A 19,444-nucleotide genomic window follows, 5' to 3' on the forward strand; every position below is an offset into this window, starting at 1 on the left:
ATGGCTGCTCTGTGGTCACTTGATGCCCCCTCATTCCTGGATACCACATCACATGCCATCCCAGAACAAAAGTGAGCAAGGGCCATTTTCTTGGCTCATCATTAAAGAGTGAAAAACCTTGCTCAGAGGTCTTCCCAGACCTGTAAACATCTGCACAATATTTTTTACCGGAATTTTACTGAACAAAGAACTAGGAAAAAATAAATTCTTTAAAAGTTATTAAAAAAGAATGTTGAAAAATACCTTCTAAAACAAGATTGGAAAGTGAGAAATGACAAGGAAAAACAATGATTTAATATGCTACTACATATCTGGCCATCTATCTAGACTGAATAAATTTATGTTTGGATTGAATTAAAAAGTCTAATGAAACTTTTATCATATATTAATAAATATGGATAGTCCTAAAGGATAAGACTGATTTAACTACATACAAGTTAAACATTTCTTCTTAAAATGTACCACGAATAAAGTCAAAAGGCAAATGGTGAAATGAGGGAAAATATTTATAAAATATATATGACAAACAAATGATTAATAACCCTACTAATAAAAGCCATTCCTACAAACTGAAACAGAAAAGACTGGAAAATCATCCTAAAGAAAAAATAGTATTCTGATGGTGAAAAAACAAAACAAAACACAAAATGTCAATAAACACATGAAAGAAAATGAAATACAAATTAAAATAGTAACATACCATTTCTAAATCAATAAACTGACAATCAATTTCAAATAAGCTTTAATATTCAGGGCTCAAAAGCATGTACAGAAGGTTCTGTTCTCACACCTTGTGGGAGTTTACTAGTAACCTGCAAGCCTACTGGAAAGTAATGTGGGATCCAGTACTATCTTAAATGCACTTTGGCCCAGCAATTCTACCTTAAAAATGTAATCTATAGAAATATCCATATCGATTTTTATTTATATATCACTTTTTATAGAAATTAATAAGAACATATCCATCAAAAAAGGAGGGCTAAATAATTAGGTTATAGATACTCCAGGATAATAAATAGTTACTGCTAAGAATAAGTTAATTCTGTATATATTGCATTAGACTTTAGCAACTAAAGATATGTTCAGAAAATATTTAGAGATGTAAAGTAAGTTTGCAGAATACTGCTGTATACAATATGATCTCCTTTTGTTATAATTAGTAAGGAGTAGACCTGGGACATATTGACATTTATATGCCTACGTGAGCATAGAGAGACGCCGAAGGATAAACACGTACGAATTATCTACAGGCAAGGGACTGAAAGAAAGATGAGGAAATCTATTAATAACTATTTTATCATATATTTCTGTATTTTTGCCTCGTATAGCATCTGTGATTTTAGTATTTAAAATGGATAGTTAACCAGATATAAACATTAACATATCAAATGTTATTTGTGATGAATTCATAATCCAAATTAATAGCAATATAGCCTATCCAAAGAGAAGTGAAGTAACAACATATACTATTTAATAAAAAATATATTATTTTTTATTTTATTGGTTTTTAGAAAGGGAGATAGAGAGAAAAACATCAGTGTGGAAAAGATACATTGATCTGTTGCCTCCATGACTGGGGATAGAACCCACAACCTAAGGTGTGTGTCCTGACAGGGAATGGAACCCCTGACCTTCCTGTGTATAAGACAACACTCCAACCAACTGAGCCACATGGGCCAGGACAAATGGAAATATATTTTAACACCTGTATATTCTCTCCTGATTATTTATAATAGAAATGGTTTTCAATACTAATTATAAATATGTATCTACAGTCACTTGTTTAGATGTATATGAAAGAAATATAGCTGTTTGGTTGGTAGAAATACATTTTACATAGTTATATTACTTTTATTTTTCATTCTAGAAGGGTAATAACATGGATAAAAGATCAGCAATTTTGACATCAAACAGTGCTATTATCTTTCTTGTTTTAATAATAGGTATAACCTTACTTTCTAATAAAATGTCTTGTATTTGTAGTTTTAATTTCATATATATGCATTATTCATTTTTAAAGCTTTCTATTCACTTATAATTTATTCTAATAGATAATGTAATCACCAGTTCTTTATATTCTTAAAATTAATTTATAAAAAATATTATACAAACAAAGGAACATGGTTAACCTTTATAAACTGAAATTTTGACATATCATCAAGCTTTTATAATCTGTTGTTATTACTATGGAGGTTTTAGCTCTCATCTATTTTACCTAGTTTGAACAACATAAGCAGCATTATCCTTACAGATGAAGCAGGCAAGTTCTATTTTGAAGGCCAAATATCATTGAATGTGTTAGGATACGTTATCTGTCCACATTAATGGGGACAAATAAGCCGAGAGCAGGTTTGATAAGAGAGTGCATCTGAAAATGCTTAGGGAACAATGGACAGAGGTACACAGGATGTATAAGGTCAAAGATAAAATCCACCTATTTCCTAATTCATGAAATTGGTTCTGAACAAGCTGAGTTTGTGATTCCAGGCACAAGCAAATAGCATAGCTGGCTGGTTAAGAGTGAGTGAACTTTTCCTAATATGTTCTGAAGACAAAGGCCATTCTGGAACTGGCTCTTCCACCCTTGCGTCAGAGGCGCAGAATACAAGCCTGCCTCAGAAGCAGCCTTCATAGCGAAAGATTTTACCCATGTATTTCAATTCCTTAGAACCACAGCATCATCACCCCATCAGCAATCTCATTCAATAAGGATCTTCTACCTTCCTGAGATCTGTAGGCAAATGAGCAAAAGGAAAGATAACCCCTGAGAGAGGTGAGTCATATGCCATAAAGTGCCTTACTACTCAAATCAAATGATGGTTGTCAAGCTTTGTGTGCTCAGGCAAACTTAAAGGAGTTAGGGTACTGGGCAGCATCCCTCACTCTTCAAAGAGTTAAAGTGTTCAAAATGTTCAAGTCGCTAATAATTGTAATACGTCCTATACCACAGACTAACAAGATTTCACAGGTCAGTGAAATATTCATATTCTGTTATCTTTGCCACTCTAGGTCACTATGTTGTTCTATCCTGATAACACTTGAAGAGTCAAAATGTTCTCCTAGCCGAAACCGGTTTGGCTCAGTGCCTACAACCAAGGTTCATGTCCTTGACCGGATTCAAACCTGAGACCCTTCAGTCCACAGGCCAACGCTCTATCCACTGAGCCAAACCAGTTAGGGTCAAAGTTTATTCTTGGATTATTTATTAATCATTGTTTTGGTTCCATATGAACAACTGTAAGCCTACTTTTGTCCCATCTTGTTAAAAAAATGTGGCCTCAAACAGTTCTGTGATATTTTTCAGGGTTCAATGACCCATCAGAAGCACAGCTGGGTGAGGTAACTGATAATCTCCAGACCTTTTTATTTTCTCAAACTCCCCAGCTTATTCGAAGCTACCCAGGAAGCCGCCTAAGAAGACTTCCGAACAGGGCCTGGAAGAAGTACTGATGGTATGCTCATTCTTCACAGCCAAGGACCCTGCCTGACACCTTTCTGGGAACCATCTCTGCACTCAATTAAAGTCAATGGACTAAAAGCAACTGTGTTCTTTTGTCTGACTTTTTTTTTTTTTAAGGGAATTTTTATTTATCTATTGATTTTATTAGGGTAACACTGTTTAAGCACTTCTAAACTTCTCACACAGATTTCTCAGTGTGGCCAAAGAGTTTAGATGGGAGAAAGTGCTGGATTGAGGTCCAGGCATTACAAAGCCTGTGGGGCATGAAGATCTGTAAGGAAGGAAAAGAATATGTTATAATAAATAATAATTGCTACTATGTTATTGTCCTCTGCCCAATTCAATGCTACTCAATGCCATGTCTTTATCTCTGAAGTCTAATAGGGAAGATACTTTTTATGCCCTTCTAATGTTTATAATTAAAAAAGGTTTCTAATGGCTCAATGTGTTGGAAATGCATTAAAAACATATTGCCCTTTGGCAGAGCTATTTTAGCATTAGAATTAGAACACTTTAATTTTCCCCCTGGTAAATAAACTTCTATAAAAAAATAAATCCTTTCAATGAGGGCCTTGGCCTGTATTCCTTCTGAATAACAGCCTTTGTTAGATCTTAGACGAGTTCCTAGCTACTCCTGAGGGCCCATGGGTCAGCCCTGTGAGTCAAAACACATGTTGTAAAGCCAGTAGCTGCTTTGTACAGAAAAGATAAGTCTGACTATCCTTGATTTAGAAAGAAAACAAATCCAGTCTTGGCAGTGTTTAATTTCAGATTAGCACCACTAAAACCAGACTGTTTTTTGTGTTTTTTTCCCCCTCTCACAAGAGGAACTAAGAGTAATACATAAATAGACATGGGCCGGCCTTCAGTGGAAAGCAGGCATCACGCAGTTTGGGCTTTGTATAAGGCACCCCCCTCCCCCCCTGCCAACAAACTTACTCACCACTCATTTCCATTATGTGAGTCTCTTTCAGATGAACTTAAAAATTAGCCACATTTCACAAACAGGGTGAATTAAACTTTAAAAAACAATATTAGCCTAAATCTCATGTGGTTTAGACTGGACCTAGTGGGGAGGAGTATGCTTCTATGTAAACCACACTAAAAGGCTTTCTTAGGTATATATAACACAATACAGAACTTCAGCTTTGTAGTTAGCAGAACATTCCCACAGGCAAGGATGCAGGACCTCTGCCCTGCAGGGCTGCTGATCCCTTGCTCATGTATAGACGTGTTCATCAAAGTGCATGGGCAAGATAGGAGAGGGCTACACAGGTACATTTGTTCCAATGCAACAGTACAACTACCATGTTGGAAACAAGAACAGGTGATACAGGAAAATTTACATCATAACAGGATGGCACAAACAGTCTCTCTCAGACCAAGGAGCATTGGAAAATGAGTGATTGGGAGGAGATGAAACATATGTCCCACCTCTTGTGTCACTAAAAGTACTACAGATGGAATGGCTATAACTGCATATCACCAAAGCAACTGAGTAGGACAAAATCAAATGTTAATGTAGCACATATTCAATCTTTTGATTTTAGTTATGTAAAAGGTTCTAACTGGCATATATAATACAAATACACACCTCTATAAATAGGTATTGAACTCACTCATCCTTACTAGTTTAAAATAATGGCATATTATTTTAAGAACCCTCTAATATCTTATATCACTCTTTATTATTGGCCTATAGAAACCTTATTGCTGATGGAATGGCTATAACATTCTGACATAGTACTTCTAGGTACTTCTTCGTAATTCGGCTCTCTGGAAACACAGCAGCACTACCTTCTTCAGTCGGCAAGATTTCCATAAGTCATAAAGATAAAGGATTTTTAAACTTTAAGAATTATTAATTTAATTGAAAGCCAAAATTGGTGCTTAAAGTCTTAAGAATTCCATAAGCTAAGCATATGTAACGCAATTATCAGAGTAATTAAAAGGTTACAGTTACACATGCTATAATATGAATGCATCTTGAGGACATATGCTATACAATATGCTAGACACAAAAGGACAAATTCTGTATGACTCCATCTATATGTGGTACATGGAGTAGTTGAATTCATAGACACAGAAAATATAGTGGCTGACAGAACCCAAAGGAGGAATTACGGTAAGTTAGTATAGGTACAGAGTTCCAGTTCTGCAAGATAAAAAAGTTGTAGATATCGGTTGACTTAACATTCTTGAACTATACACTTAGATAGTTAAGATAGTAAATTTTGTTATTTTACCACAATTAAAATTTTAAGGTAATATTTTAATAATCTCCTGACTGTCTACTCTCTATCACTTTATCTATTTTTCAGAGCATTTATCATATTATATATTCATGGATACCTATTTGTTTATCCCTCAAATACTCCCAAATTTATCAGTTCTGAATGCAGGATCTTGTCTTGTTTTTATACCTTTAAGGCCAGCGAATGTACCTTGCAAATACGGGTGTTCAATAAATATTTTAGGAATACATTTTTAAAAGTTGCAATCATTTGTTTTTCAAAGATTGTTAGTTATATTAATTCTAAAGAACACATTCAGTTCAGCTTTTTTTTTTTTTTCACTCTCACTAGTCTTAATTGTTAAGTCTTTAGTTTATCATCATCATCCTTCTTTGACTCCTGGGGCCAATTATTAGCAAGCCACTTAACCACAGTTAAACAATAACTAGGATACATAAAAAGCAATATCCCAAAATAAAACACATAAAAAGTCCACTGTGAAAATTAATCTAACTGCATTATCAGTTTCTCTTTTTCAAGTAGCTACTACTTAATGACTTGTGATATACAGGCTGCACATAATTATAAAAATAGAAGATGTAATAGAAAACACAAACTAAATTGCATTTTGCTTAACTGGATACTGAAGTAATTTCAACTCTCTGAGGTTATCCAACCATAGCTGAACTGCGAAGTTGGAAAATTACTAGATATGTGTTTAACTCTTGAAACTAGTTCCTGACTATGATCATAAAAAGAAAAAAATACACCATATAGGCAGAGCACTTTTATAACTTGTAAAATACCTTTATAGATAATATATAATATAATATTCAAAAGAACTTCTGACGGGGCAGATGTCACTGCCCTTATTTAAAGATGAGGAGGTACACCTGGACTGTGTGGCTCAGTGGTTGAGTGTAGACTTATGAACCAGGAGGCTGCAGAATCAATCTCCAGTAGGGAGGATGCAAAAGGCAGCAGATCAATGATTCTCTCTCATCATAGATGTTTCTAACTCTCTCTCCTTCTCCCTTCCTCTCTGAAATAAATAAAAATATATTTAAAAAAATAAAGATGAGGAGGGACATTGACACATGGAACAGACTGATGATTTCAGAGGGGATGGGGGGCAGGAGGGCGGGAAGAGATTAACCATGGACACAGACAATAGTTCCATGAAGGGTGCCAGTGGAGGGAAAATATTTTCAACAATAAAGATAAATTAAAATAAAAAATATAAGGAGGTAAAACCAGAGAAGTTAAATGATTTGATGATGGTCGGAATTTTCAGATGCACAAGAAGCGAGAACTCTGGAACTGTGCTACAATACAATTCTTGCAAGAATTCGGAGTAGATAATGAGATTGTATCTATTAGCCACACATGAAAATCAATTCCACTGCACAGAGTTAAGACAATAAATAGTGATCTGGCCATTTTAAAGCAAGAAGTAAAATAGATTTTCATGGATGTCACCAAAACATGATAGGACAGATCTCATTGGTTCAGCACAAAAGTGAAAAGAAAGCTTGTCCCAAAGAAACAGATTTAATTTAAAAGAACGAAAGAATGATGTCTGTCATCAAGTCAATGATCAACTGCAGAAAATTCTATGAGATCATATTAGAAAACAGTGCTCCTCAGATTTTCAGAGTATCAGATAAATTTCTAAAACATCTAAGATAATGAAATCAGGTTGCCAACATCTAACTCCTTTGATTGAAAATGTTAAATAATTTAAAAAATTTTAAATGGCAATTAACTTTTACTAACTGCTAGCTATATGTAAAATACTCTTCTGAGCACCTTCTTTCCATTATGTATTAAAGCGTCATGGCCACACTACAAGACACATATTACTATTATCTACAATACGTATATTATGATTATTACTCCTGCTTTATAGATAAGGCAACAGAGGGCCAAAGGATAGCAGTTTTCCCAGGTCACATATATAGTTCCGGGCAGAGCCAGAACTCAATCTGAGCAGCCTGGTCTCAGAGCCTGTGTTTTCAATTGCTGACTCTGGCTCTAGTACTCTCTGACATTATCATTTCATAAAAGGGATATTTTCCCCTGACCGGTTTGGCTCAGTGGATAGAGCATCGGCTTGCAGACTGAAGGGTCCCGAGTTCAATTCCAGTCAAGGGCATGTACCATGGTTGCGGGCACATCCCCAGTAGGGGGTATGCAGGAGGCAGCTGATCAATGTTTCTCCCTCATCAATGTTTCTAACTCTCCATCCCTACCCCTTCCTCTCTGTGAAAAAGTCAATAAAATACATTTTAAAAAATAAAATAAAAAAGGATATTTTAGCATAAAACTCAGGCAGGGCATCAGAATAAAAGCTACATCTTAAACTTTAATCTGTTTAGCAGTATTAAAAATTCACTATGTTTTTTTTTTTCTTTTGCTCAGATTTTTGTAAGCCTCCACTGCCTGGCAAAGCAGAACTTGATAAGCATAATTATAGAGTTCTTGGGCAAGAATAACACAGGAGCAAAATTCAGACTATCAGGGAAGAAACATATGATGCACCATCTCATTAGAAAGAGAACAGCACAAGAATTGTAAAATCTTCATACAGAGGTTCTTCAGGTTCCACCAGCTCAATCCCCTTCAAAGTACAGGTTACCTTCTACACTGTCAGATTCTGCTGGAATGGATAGGCCATTGGAAAGCCACTATTCATGATTCAATCCTGGACATATTTATACAGACACTGTTCTTCTCCACTACCTTCCTAATTTCTTCTTCACTAGTTGAGCAAGGTTCCAGAACCATTCCTATTCTAGGTGCTATCTCTTGAGCACAGTCCATTTTATGTTCTCTTTCTTAAAATTCAGGAATAGAAATAAACACAACAGTTAAAGGGAGGCTAAGTAGACTGGTGGAATAAGACTATGGCCTCATTTTGCTTTGTTAATACTACCTAGGATTATATTAGATGTATAGATTCATAAACATGGAAGCCAAACCCTCAGTCTCTTTTTTATGTCTGATGTTGCTAATTTTTATTACTCTAGTTCTATACTTGTACTCTTGGCTTTTTAAACCACACCAGATGGATGTGGAATTATTCCTCCACAAGTTCAAGCTGGCCCAGGACATTTCCACCGACTCTGCAGAATGTGTAGTCCCTCCCAGCTTTTGAGACCCATGACTTGCTCTTTATGAATCCTAAGTGCTCACAAACCATCTGAGCAATAGTCTGAGGCCACTATCCAATTTTTCAGTCTACAGTTTGCAGCAGCTGTCTTTTGCCTTATAACTCAGTTTGCTTTCCACAATGTCCCACTGCTCACCAACAGCAGTAACCGGTCTTATCTTCAGACTTTCTCAAAGGCCTCAGGTCAAGAGAGAGTGAAAACCTATTTCTTCCTCCAGTAAAAAGCCTCATTTGACTTCACTTCCTGCCCCCACCTACTGTGCCTCTTAGTTGAGTTCTGATTCTCTCACCTAACAATTCCCAGGCCTGTCTTGTTCAACTACAGCCATTTCAAAAACATTTAATGTCAGTGCACCAAGAACAGTGTCAGCTGCAGGTTGCAATGGTAACAGGAACAGAGTACTTTATCATTGGGCTCCCTTGCTTAAGTGAGGCTTAGTACTTCAAGATACAGTGTTGGCATGCAAATATCCATTCAAAATTGGTTTTAGATTTTTAACAAAGGACTGTCAAGCTGTTATGAAAGCTCCCTGTCTCTTTGAGAGTTATATATGTTTACACATCATGCAGCAATAACAAGAGGCTTCCTGAAAACAGGAATGCAGGCATTGTACTCTAGGGAAATGTATATAGTAATTGTGTCACTAACTGAGGTATACAGGCAGCAAACCAAGAGAAAAAACAAAATATGTAAAAACAAGGGAATTAGAAATATAAAGTAGGTGGGGTTGTAGGTGGCTAGAATAAAACATTGTATCCTCTCCCCAGTCTTTCTTCTTCTTTTTTTAATATATTTTATTGATTTTTCATAACGAGGAAGGGAGAGGAATAGAGAGTTAGAAACATCGATGAGAGAGAAACATGGATAAGCTGCCTCTTGCACACCCCCCACTGGGGATGTGCCTGCAACCAATGCACATGCCCTTGACCAGAACCTAACCTGGGACCTTTCAGTCCATAGGCTGACACTCTATCCACTGAGCCAAACCGGTTTCGGCCTCTCCCCAGTCTTGAGAAGTGAAATTCTAATCTTCTTTGAGAGAGAGAGAGAGAGAGAGAGAGAGAGAAACTTCACTATATTGGCACACCCCAAACAGGATTCCTCAAAATAATACTGAATGTACTGCTTACAAAGCCTGCTTAGAGAAGGACAGAGATTATGAAGGCTCTCAGCCCACCCGTACTAAGGAGATTACAGTATCTACCCTGGATACTATACAAGCAGTTATAAAATAAATTACAGATTTGGAAGAAATTCCTATATTATAAAATCACATGTACAATGTTCTCCACAGCTATTGTTTGCATTACAACAGGTAAGAAATTATTTCACAAAAAGGAAGGGCCATTTATTTATCTAAAGAGAATGAGGAAACAACATGGCTTACAGAGTTGAGGAGGAGAAAGAGTTATCAACTCCTTCCTCCTTGGACCCACCAATCAGGTCTGTGGAGACAACCAGTGCAAATAGCAGTTCTTATTCCAGAGATCCTGCACTGAGGGTGATGTAAGCATGCTGGTGTGGATCTGGCAAACATACTCAGGCCCATCACGTATCTTCAGAAGAAAAATTTTCTTGCTCCCCTCTCTAAGAAAATCCTTAAAACGGGGAGAGATGCATGCTATAGGCCTAACCAATGGACACAGTCAATAGGGGGAGTGAGGGCATGAGTGGGGGGATGGAGGAGTAATGGGGGATAAGGACACATATGTAATAACTTAATCAATAAAGAAATTGACAAAATACCTTAAAACAACACAATCAAACTAACAAAAAAACTAAACAGAATTTTCCCCATGAGTTTTGAACTTGTGGAAACAGTATACTCCAAATTCTAAAGAAAAAAATGAAACATCTACAACTGTTAAGGTTTAATTATGTCTCCTACCAGTCAGGGTCAAACTGTACTCTCAGTATTTTTAAAACTAAAAACAAACAAAACGAAACAGTGATATGTGTCTTCTTAAATAATGCTATCTGAATAATCAATTAACTCCATAAAATTCATGGAATTTCTTTACCTGAACCCACAATTGAGTATAAAGGGGCTGTCCATTTTAATAATCAAAGAACACTTCAGTATCCCAATACACAATGTCTCTCTACTTCTGGTGAGAGAGGAGCCACACAGAAACAATACCATCTCCTCTGATGGGAGCTACCTTCAGGCTTTGATTTTTACAGGACTCGCCATTTCTCTGTCCATCAACCCTACTTTTATTTAAGCTGTGGAGCCGTTTCAGCACAGTCAATTAGAATTCTATAATCTAAACTCGAAGACAGCATGCAGCCCACAAATCACCCCTGCTTACTTAACAAACGGGCTTCATGTCATTGGCAAGCAGCCCTCTATTAAATATCCATCAATAAAAACATAACTTTAAAGCTATCTCTTAGATGAAATCTATTATTCCAAAGCTCCTCTAGGCTATAAACCTATTAACTGTGAACATAAAACAAAGGGGCCAGGAGGAGAGTATCTGACCTATAAACAGACATCATTAAAGCAGATACCTGTCAATTTTAGTGATAATTCCTACTTGAACTTTGTGATACTCTTGGGAAGGTGTAAATAAAGAATGGTAAGAGAAAGGAGTGGAAACTGCCTGAGAGGTACTCCGTGCCTTGAAGTCCCCAAATCCACAGGTTGTTGGGCCACTGTGGCCAGGCAAAGGGGATTATCTGTTCCTGTTCAGGATGCTACCAGAACAGGGGAAGGTTAGGCGCCTGATGAACACCAGTGCTACAGGTCAACACCCATAAAGACAATGACAACAGTCCCGCTTCCCACACTCACCAGCACACTTGGTTCTCGTTCTGAGGGCTGGCCCAGGAGATCCAGTGCCACCCTCCCCTGGCCTGGTGAGGAGCACGCTGATCTCATACTCTGTATCTGGGTCCAGGTGCCCAATCTTATAACTCGGGGAGTCCACTGGCTGCCGGTCATTCCAGCTCCCACTTGCCGTGCAGTATTCCACCTCTCGGGCAATGATGGGCCCATCCCCATTGATGGAGTTGGCATTGAGTTGTATCCACAGGTAGGTTGCCCCCACTGAGGCCAGCTGAGGTGGAGCAATTGGAACTGGTGGTTCTGAAAAGCAAACCCAAGAACCATTTTTCAGACACTCTAGTCTTCAGTTTTCAAAGAGTTAAGCACAAATCAATTATGAAAATACAGAAGACATTAACATTTCTGGAATAAATGGATTAAAACTGTTTTTACTTAAAAATATATATATATTTTTACTTGTTTCAGAGATGAAGCGTGGGGGGGGGGAGAGAGAGAGAGAGAGAGAGAGAGAGAGAGAGAGAGAGAGAGAGAGAGAGAAATTGAGAGAAAGAGAGAGAGTGAGAAACGATGAAAGAAAATCATTGATTGGTTGCCTCATGTATGCCCCCTATTGAGGATAGAGCCTGCAACCAGGACATGTGCCCTTAACTCGAATGGAACCCGGGTTCCTTCAGTGCTCTATCCACTGAGCCAAGCAGGCTAGGGCTTATTTAGGTTATTAACAAAAAGCATACTGATACAGGTTCTCACAATGTTCAAATGTGTAAAATAAACCATTTTTAAAATCTAAGCTTGCTCGTGTTGGTATATCTCCAGTTTCTTTTAGAACACTTCTCATTTTTTTCTCAGCTACACAGACTTCAAAGGATCTTTTCCACTAAAAGTAACTTCTTAAAGCTCTCACAAGTGGTAGTATTAAGCTCTAGAAGGTACTCTATTGTCAACCTCCTCACTGAGAATGTCTTTGGAATCATCAAAGGTGCTAGTTATCTTTATCATTAAATTCCACTTCCTTATATTTATAGTCACAATATCATCACTTTAAAAACAGGGCTGAAATTATAATTTATTTCATCATAAATGCACAACCAGGAAGACTCGTTCCCAAGAAATGATCACAGTGGATTCATTTAGCTTCAGGAGAAGCCAACAGTGTAGACAATGAAGTCCACCCTGCTGCTATTCTGGGTGTTTCCAGTAATGGGTCTTATTAAATCAGTGAACGGAACGGAAAGCTCTGAAGCAAAGCACAAGCTATGCCTACTTGATGTAACTCTAAGTAATCAGCAGCAAACACTCTTTACAGCCCAAGAAAGTCTCTCAATAAAACCTGAGATCAACTCTTTTTCCATATGATTATCTGAAGAGAAGAGAAGAGACAGATAACCTTGTTTTAAATAGGTTATATTATTCAGGGACTAGTTGAATGGCTCTTCAGGGACCATTGAAGGCATTCCATAGGCCAATGTCATTATGAGTGGTATCACACATCATATTAGGAAAGAAGATAATTGCATAAAATACTATATTAATGAGTCTCCATATTAAAAAAATAAAAATAAAGATCCAGTGATTTATTTTTAAAAATATTTCTGAAGATCGTTTGTGTCTCTTTGGTGTTGTTTTTGCTTTCAACTCCCCCTTTAGCTCATATGAATGCATGGAAAATAAAGCATGCTACAATCTATTACACTTATGCAGGCTTGCATGACACAACTTCTCTCTGCTCTGTGGCACATGCACCTAATCGATCACAGTCATGTTTCCTGCTGAATGAAACTTCAGGGCAGCTAGTACCATCTGACCGTGGCTTCTGAGATGATACCAGGTGATCCCTAGACTGACTAAAACACCAGCAACATCAGTTCCCTTTGCTGGGATGGGGTGTCTTTGTTCTTTTCTGTATTCAAGGTGCAATAAGTCATACTGATTTTCTAAAAGAGCGAGGGAATCTCAGTAGATGGAATCAAAATAAGACACAAACTAAAGAATTAATTTTATTTGGTGGAATACCAAATTAGTGTAATTTACTAAAATATTGTTCCTATTGTTTATAAATTACAAGTTTGTGCTAACTTTTCATTTTTTAATGGTTCTGACTCAACTTATAATGACTTAATATCAGTTTATTTCATTAGAGTGATTCATTGAAACAGGACATGAAATGGGCCTTTTATAGTAGATCATAAGACATTTTTCAGCTAGATTGAAAGAACAGTTAATTACTCTAATGTTGCAAATACTAGCAAGGATAGTTGAACTGCCATTCAAAATACAATTCAGGGGCAAGGCTACAAAGGTTACTGAGCACACACCAATTCACTTAGGATATTATTATCTTGTAGCCTAAAATAGACATATCTTTAATGCTGGTCCTGAGAATATTTTCTCTATTAATTCCCTATTAAGAAAAGTACCAAATATATTAAATGAGAGATTTAACTAGAACCTGGAAATAATTGAAATAGATATTCAAAAGGAATTGTGGGTTGCTGGAAGCATCAGTACAGGAAAGTCAATATTTAAATTTGAATACATTTCCCAAAGGGAAGGAAATAAGGAAGGGAAGGAGGGAAATCTATACTAAGCGATAAAAAGCAATTTAAGATATTTGATTCAAATGAAAGTGAAAAGACATCATAAATAATTCTAAATCATACCAGCAATAAAAGAATTTATACACACATAGATACATGTACATATTTCTAATTATATGTCTCATACATATCTCATATAATGAAATAAGATATTTATATATGTGATATATACATGCATTTTGAAAATTACATGAACTATTTTTTGCTGTTGATTACCAAAAGCAATGTTACTAGAGGGAAACGAGGGTGGAGGTAGGTTGAAGAGGGAATAAATGGTGATGGAAAGGAAACTTGACTTGGGGTGGTGAACACACAATATAATATACAGGTGATGTATATAGAATTGTACACCTGAGACCTACATAATTTTATTAACCAATGCTACCTCAATATATTCAAGAAAAAAAGAAAACAGAGCAATGGTAGATACAAATAAGATAAGAATAATAGTTAAAATGTGACCCGGGCTTCATTTGGGAAGTTGGTACCAAATCAGTGTGTGGCCATAAAAAAAAACAAAAACAAACAAACAAACAACAAAAAAAACAAACCTAGCACTCCAAATATTACATGCCTACAAAAAATTGTTAAGATAGATACAGGTGGCCTAAAAATGTCATTGTATCTTTCAAAGTAATCATCTCAAGGTAATACTTTATTGAACTAGTAGAATCCAACATGGTATCTCATTCTATATAATAAAAGCATAATATGCAAACTCTCCCCTTGACCAGGAATTCATTTGGAACTTTGACCAGCGGGCAGGGCCAGCTGGTAGAAGTCCAGGGAGGCCCTGGCCAGCAGAGGGGGCAGGAGGCCCTAGCCAGTGGGTGAAGACAGCAGCAGGAGGCTGGGGGAAGGGAGGGAGTATCCAGCTGGTAGCAGGCAGTTGCTAGGCACCCTACCAGTGCAGGAATTTTATGCGCTGGGTTTCTAGTTTTAAAATAAAATATATGCAAAATATGGGTATAAAATAGTAAATGGGGGGCAAGTCAAGTTTCAGATATGAGCCATGACTACAAGCCCATTATCACAGGCTTCCCCAGTCTGCAGGGGTTGAAACAGGTGCCAGGATATGTGTATCACAATGAGCCAAGGTGCCCCTGTGCTGTCTTAAGACAGGAAAGCTTATGCTGCATAAGGGTGAACAGGAACCCTCCCATTCTGTGGGTTTGTTTGATCTATCAGACTAGAAATTTCTAATTCACTTATAACTTCCAACAAATTAGCTTTTCCACAGAGGCAGTTTTTAGAGATGTGACTTGACTCGCATCGTACTGATCCCAAAGCATGATGCCTCAAAAAACAGGGGCTGTGGCTGGTCACTGGGACTCTAATGTAACAACCATAAATCAGGACCAACCACAGGGAGCTAAACCAAGATGAAAATTATGGAATAACAATGACAAAAAGAACTGAGCCGTGGAAACCCCGTGGCTGCTCTACTGGATGGGTTGGTAAACGTTGTCCATTTTCTACAGGAGACACCTCGCCTCCCAGATGCTCCGCAGAGTCTGGTGAGCACGCCTAGGAAGCGTCTCGGTTTCCTAACAGATATCTTACCTAAACTCAAACACTAGCCAGAGCAGCTCGTAAAAGATTCTCTAGAAACTAAAACACAAAATTCAGGATCCGCTGTGGCAAATAATTTTCAAGCAGATATTCCGAGTGTACTTCCTGAACACTGAACACTCTGGCTGCTGATTAAGAAAGCTGGAGGGAGGCTCACCTGTAAATGTTTCTCTCATAAGCCAGTGGTGACTGGTACCGGACTATCACCCTCAAGCTTCTGATTTAACATGGATGCTGTGGGGAAGGGGAGAATGGGTGGGCAGGCATTTATATATATTTTTTAAATTTGGAAAAGTCCTACTGACATCTGAAGAGCTCTCAAGTACTGGAGCAGAGAGGAAGAATCATCCTGTACCTCCCCCTCCCTGTCAGGCACCAACAGGGGCTGGCTGCTTATGGGGCACCCTGATCTAAGTGCTGTTCACAGACTTTGCTTGCGGTCCTTCTAATAAAATAGGTAATATTTTATGTCTATTTTATACATGAAGGAACAGAAACAGAGAGAATAAGCTACTGGCCCACGCCCACATGGCGAGTGCAGCCTTTAAAACTGTCTATATAAAGAAATTTCCTGGCAAAAGCAATAGCTCATTTAAAAGATATTAATGGTATGTTCCATATTTAGCAAATTCGGGGGTGGGGGAGTTTAAAAAACAGGCATCATTATATTCTGCTGGGATGAAACAGTAATGGTCTTCCACACGTCATCTGAATATCTCTCATGGTACATCTAAAAGTCCAAATTATCCTGTCTTGGACCAAGACTTGCCTTAGCAGTTTAATACTATAAAGTCCTCAGCTCACATACAAAAAAGCATTAAACAAGATAAAGAAAACTTATCCCTCCTCCTTTTTTTTCCCCTCTTCCCCAACCTTCCTGAATATAATGGCTCAATTTTTCAGTCATGCAAAATATGGTAATAGAAACTAACTGCAACATTATAAATGTTAACTCAGAATTATCAATATGGCTTGTGTGATATGACTGAGCATTTTTATACTGACACTGCTTCATTTTATTAACCACCCTACTATCATAAAAACCCTGGCTGGTGAATATTTGCATTTTAAGTGATTTTCTATCAGTAAAAATATTTTTATTCCTTAAAAAAATTTATAGGTTGTAATTTCTGTATACAGAGTTGGGAGAAGAACTTGCCAAGAGCACCTTCATTGCTTCGTATGCAACTAAACCGACGTGAACAAAATACATTTTTCAAAAATATTGCTCACGTGCAAAATTTGTACTTAAAATGCAATCCATCAATATATAAGCCTGTCAACAAAAAAAACTGTTCAGAAACATACAAGGATCAGTTTGAGCTTAAAACAAATAATGATCTCACTACCGTGTAAAATATCTATTTTAACAGACTATTTGAGGGTATAGAAACACATTAAATACCTTTAACTACCAATTCAGCATAGTTTGATAGGCCGACACCTCCTTCTGTGCGAATCATGCAGCGGTACTTTCCGGCATCTCGTTTTGTCGTATTCACAACATTAAAGGAAGCTATGAATCGTCGGGAGCTAGTCACCTTTATTTCCTTCAGAGGAGCATCTCGTACATCAATGCCCTGTATAAATGGGGTAGAGAAGGAAAAAAGAAACAATGTCAATTGTCATATCAAAACAGCAAGACACCTGATGACGACATAGCATTGATGTGAATTCCATACAGATCTTGGTTCCATTGTTTATTGCTCACTGGCAGTTGTTCCAGGAGAACAGATGCCAGGAAACCAAAATTCTGCTGTATCAACAATTTCAAGATTGAGGGATGCAAAATTAAGTGTCCAGACATGTCTTGTTTTTGCCCCTTCAAGATATTAATTATGTTAAATTATCTCAACAGGAGGAGAGAAAAAGCATATGGAAAAAATCTTTATTTTTCTCCCAAACTATCAATAGTTTTTTCATAATATGTTATTTTCTTGCTTGGGTAGGAAACAAAATTAACTCACATGTTACCCTATGACTGTCCTCATTTTATATATGAACAAATAAACAATTTATAAAAAATTACATTGAAAACCTAAGTAGACATTAGCATATTCCTTCTCGTCTAGGTTTGTAGGACTAGTCCAAGCTTTATGATATCGCTCCTGAATGCACACAATCCAAGCGGAAGTATATGCTTAACATTACCTGATACTGAAATACAACAAGAACAGCTCCTTTTTGCATCCCATAGTCTCAGGACCACATAAAGCAGGTCCCACCACTGGGGCAGCTTCATCGTATACTATCCCTGATACATTAAGTGTTTCATTTGCATACTTGGAAGTCCATTCTATACTGTCTATAGTTGAAAGCCCAAAAGAAGTTTACCAATTTTAGTTCTATTTTTCTTTTTTTTTTCTTTTTTATAATTATCAGGAAAGAGACTATATTTAAAATGCTATTTGTGAGTGCTAAGAGAAAACAATGCACAAAGACCTTAAAGCTAATGCATGATGCCACATACTATATCCATTTACTCACCCGGCAACCATTTTGTGGTGCCAATCCCATGCTATCATTCTGTTAAGACACTATTAGGCTCACAACAATGAACTAAAGAAAAGTGGGTTCTGTTAGAGGGAAGTATAGGCCTGAATACATAATCACCAACGACGGCTTAAGTATTGAAGGGACAGATCATGTGGCAGCCAGAGATCACAATGTGACCCAACTTTAGGGATGGTGGCCATGGGAGGTCAGTTTGAGGAAGTGACAAGGAACTGAGATCTGAAGTAGGCAAAGGGGGAGGGGACAGGAGCAGGTGAAAAAGAGCTGAAGGCCTTGGATGTAGGTAAGGCAGCCTGTAGAACCAAGGATGAAAGCAAGCATGTTTGCATTCAAGGACTTGCAGGCTATATTAAAATGCTTGTGTTTATAGTTTACAAAACAACAAAACTCATGTATTACTTGGTGATTTAAATTATACAAAGTCCTGTCCTAACTGGTTTGGCTGGGCTGATAGAGCTAAGGCCTGTGGACCAAAGCATCTTGGGTTCAATTCCAGCCAAGGGCACGCACCTTGGTTGCAGTCTCCTCCCAGTCCGGGCTCCTGCAGGAGGCAACCGATCTGTGTTTCTCTTTCATTGATATTTCTCACTGTCTTTCCCTCTTTCTAAAAAATCAATGGAAAAAATGTCCTCAGGTGAGGATTAAAAAACAATAATAATAAAAGAAAAACGAACTACTTAAAAATTAATAAAAATTTTAAAAAATTAATTATGCAAAGCCCTTAAAAGCTTTTATTTGTGATACTTTCCTTGACAGAATGTCCTAATAGATATGATTTTGGGAGTTAGACTGACCAGGGTGTCAAACCTAACTTCAAAGTGATTTATCTTCCTAGAGCCTCCCTTTGCTCATTTGTAACAAGAACATGAAACAACTCGCTTTCAGAGTTGTCATGAGAATTTAAATGTGCATTCAAGAACACTGGCATACTGACTGGCACTACACATGAGTTCAAGAAAAAAGGCAGACAAACTCTCAAAATACCACCTTTTTACTGATGCTGCAGAATATGGCTGATGTGCAGTAACAATGGGCTCACTGATACTGAAAGCACAGAATTAAAACGACTCACCCACACAGGCACAGACCGCATTAGAAAATCA

At 37.3% G+C, this 19,444-nt stretch overlaps 1 protein-coding gene across 12 annotated transcripts in view; it reads right to left on the reverse strand.

Annotated features, from left to right (window-relative positions):
* Positions 1–19,444, reverse strand: part of PTPRM (protein tyrosine phosphatase receptor type M) — a 608,093-nt gene that overhangs the window by 306,126 nt on the left and 282,523 nt on the right. For all 12 annotated transcript variants that reach the window (XM_045574745.1, XM_036417770.2, XM_036417769.2 and 9 more), the window contains exons 6-7: positions 17,233–17,407; positions 11,665–11,958 (exon numbers count right to left, since the gene is read on the reverse strand). In XM_045574745.1, the coding sequence (XP_045430701.1) occupies positions 11,665–11,958; positions 17,233–17,407 (469 nt within the window). The remainder of the gene's footprint in view (positions 1–11,664; positions 11,959–17,232; positions 17,408–19,444) is intronic.

Source organism: Pipistrellus kuhlii, unplaced genomic scaffold (assembly GCF_014108245.1).
Source record: "Pipistrellus kuhlii isolate mPipKuh1 unplaced genomic scaffold, mPipKuh1.p scaffold_m20_p_6, whole genome shotgun sequence".
NCBI classification, from domain to species: Eukaryota; Metazoa; Chordata; class Mammalia; order Chiroptera; family Vespertilionidae; genus Pipistrellus; species Pipistrellus kuhlii.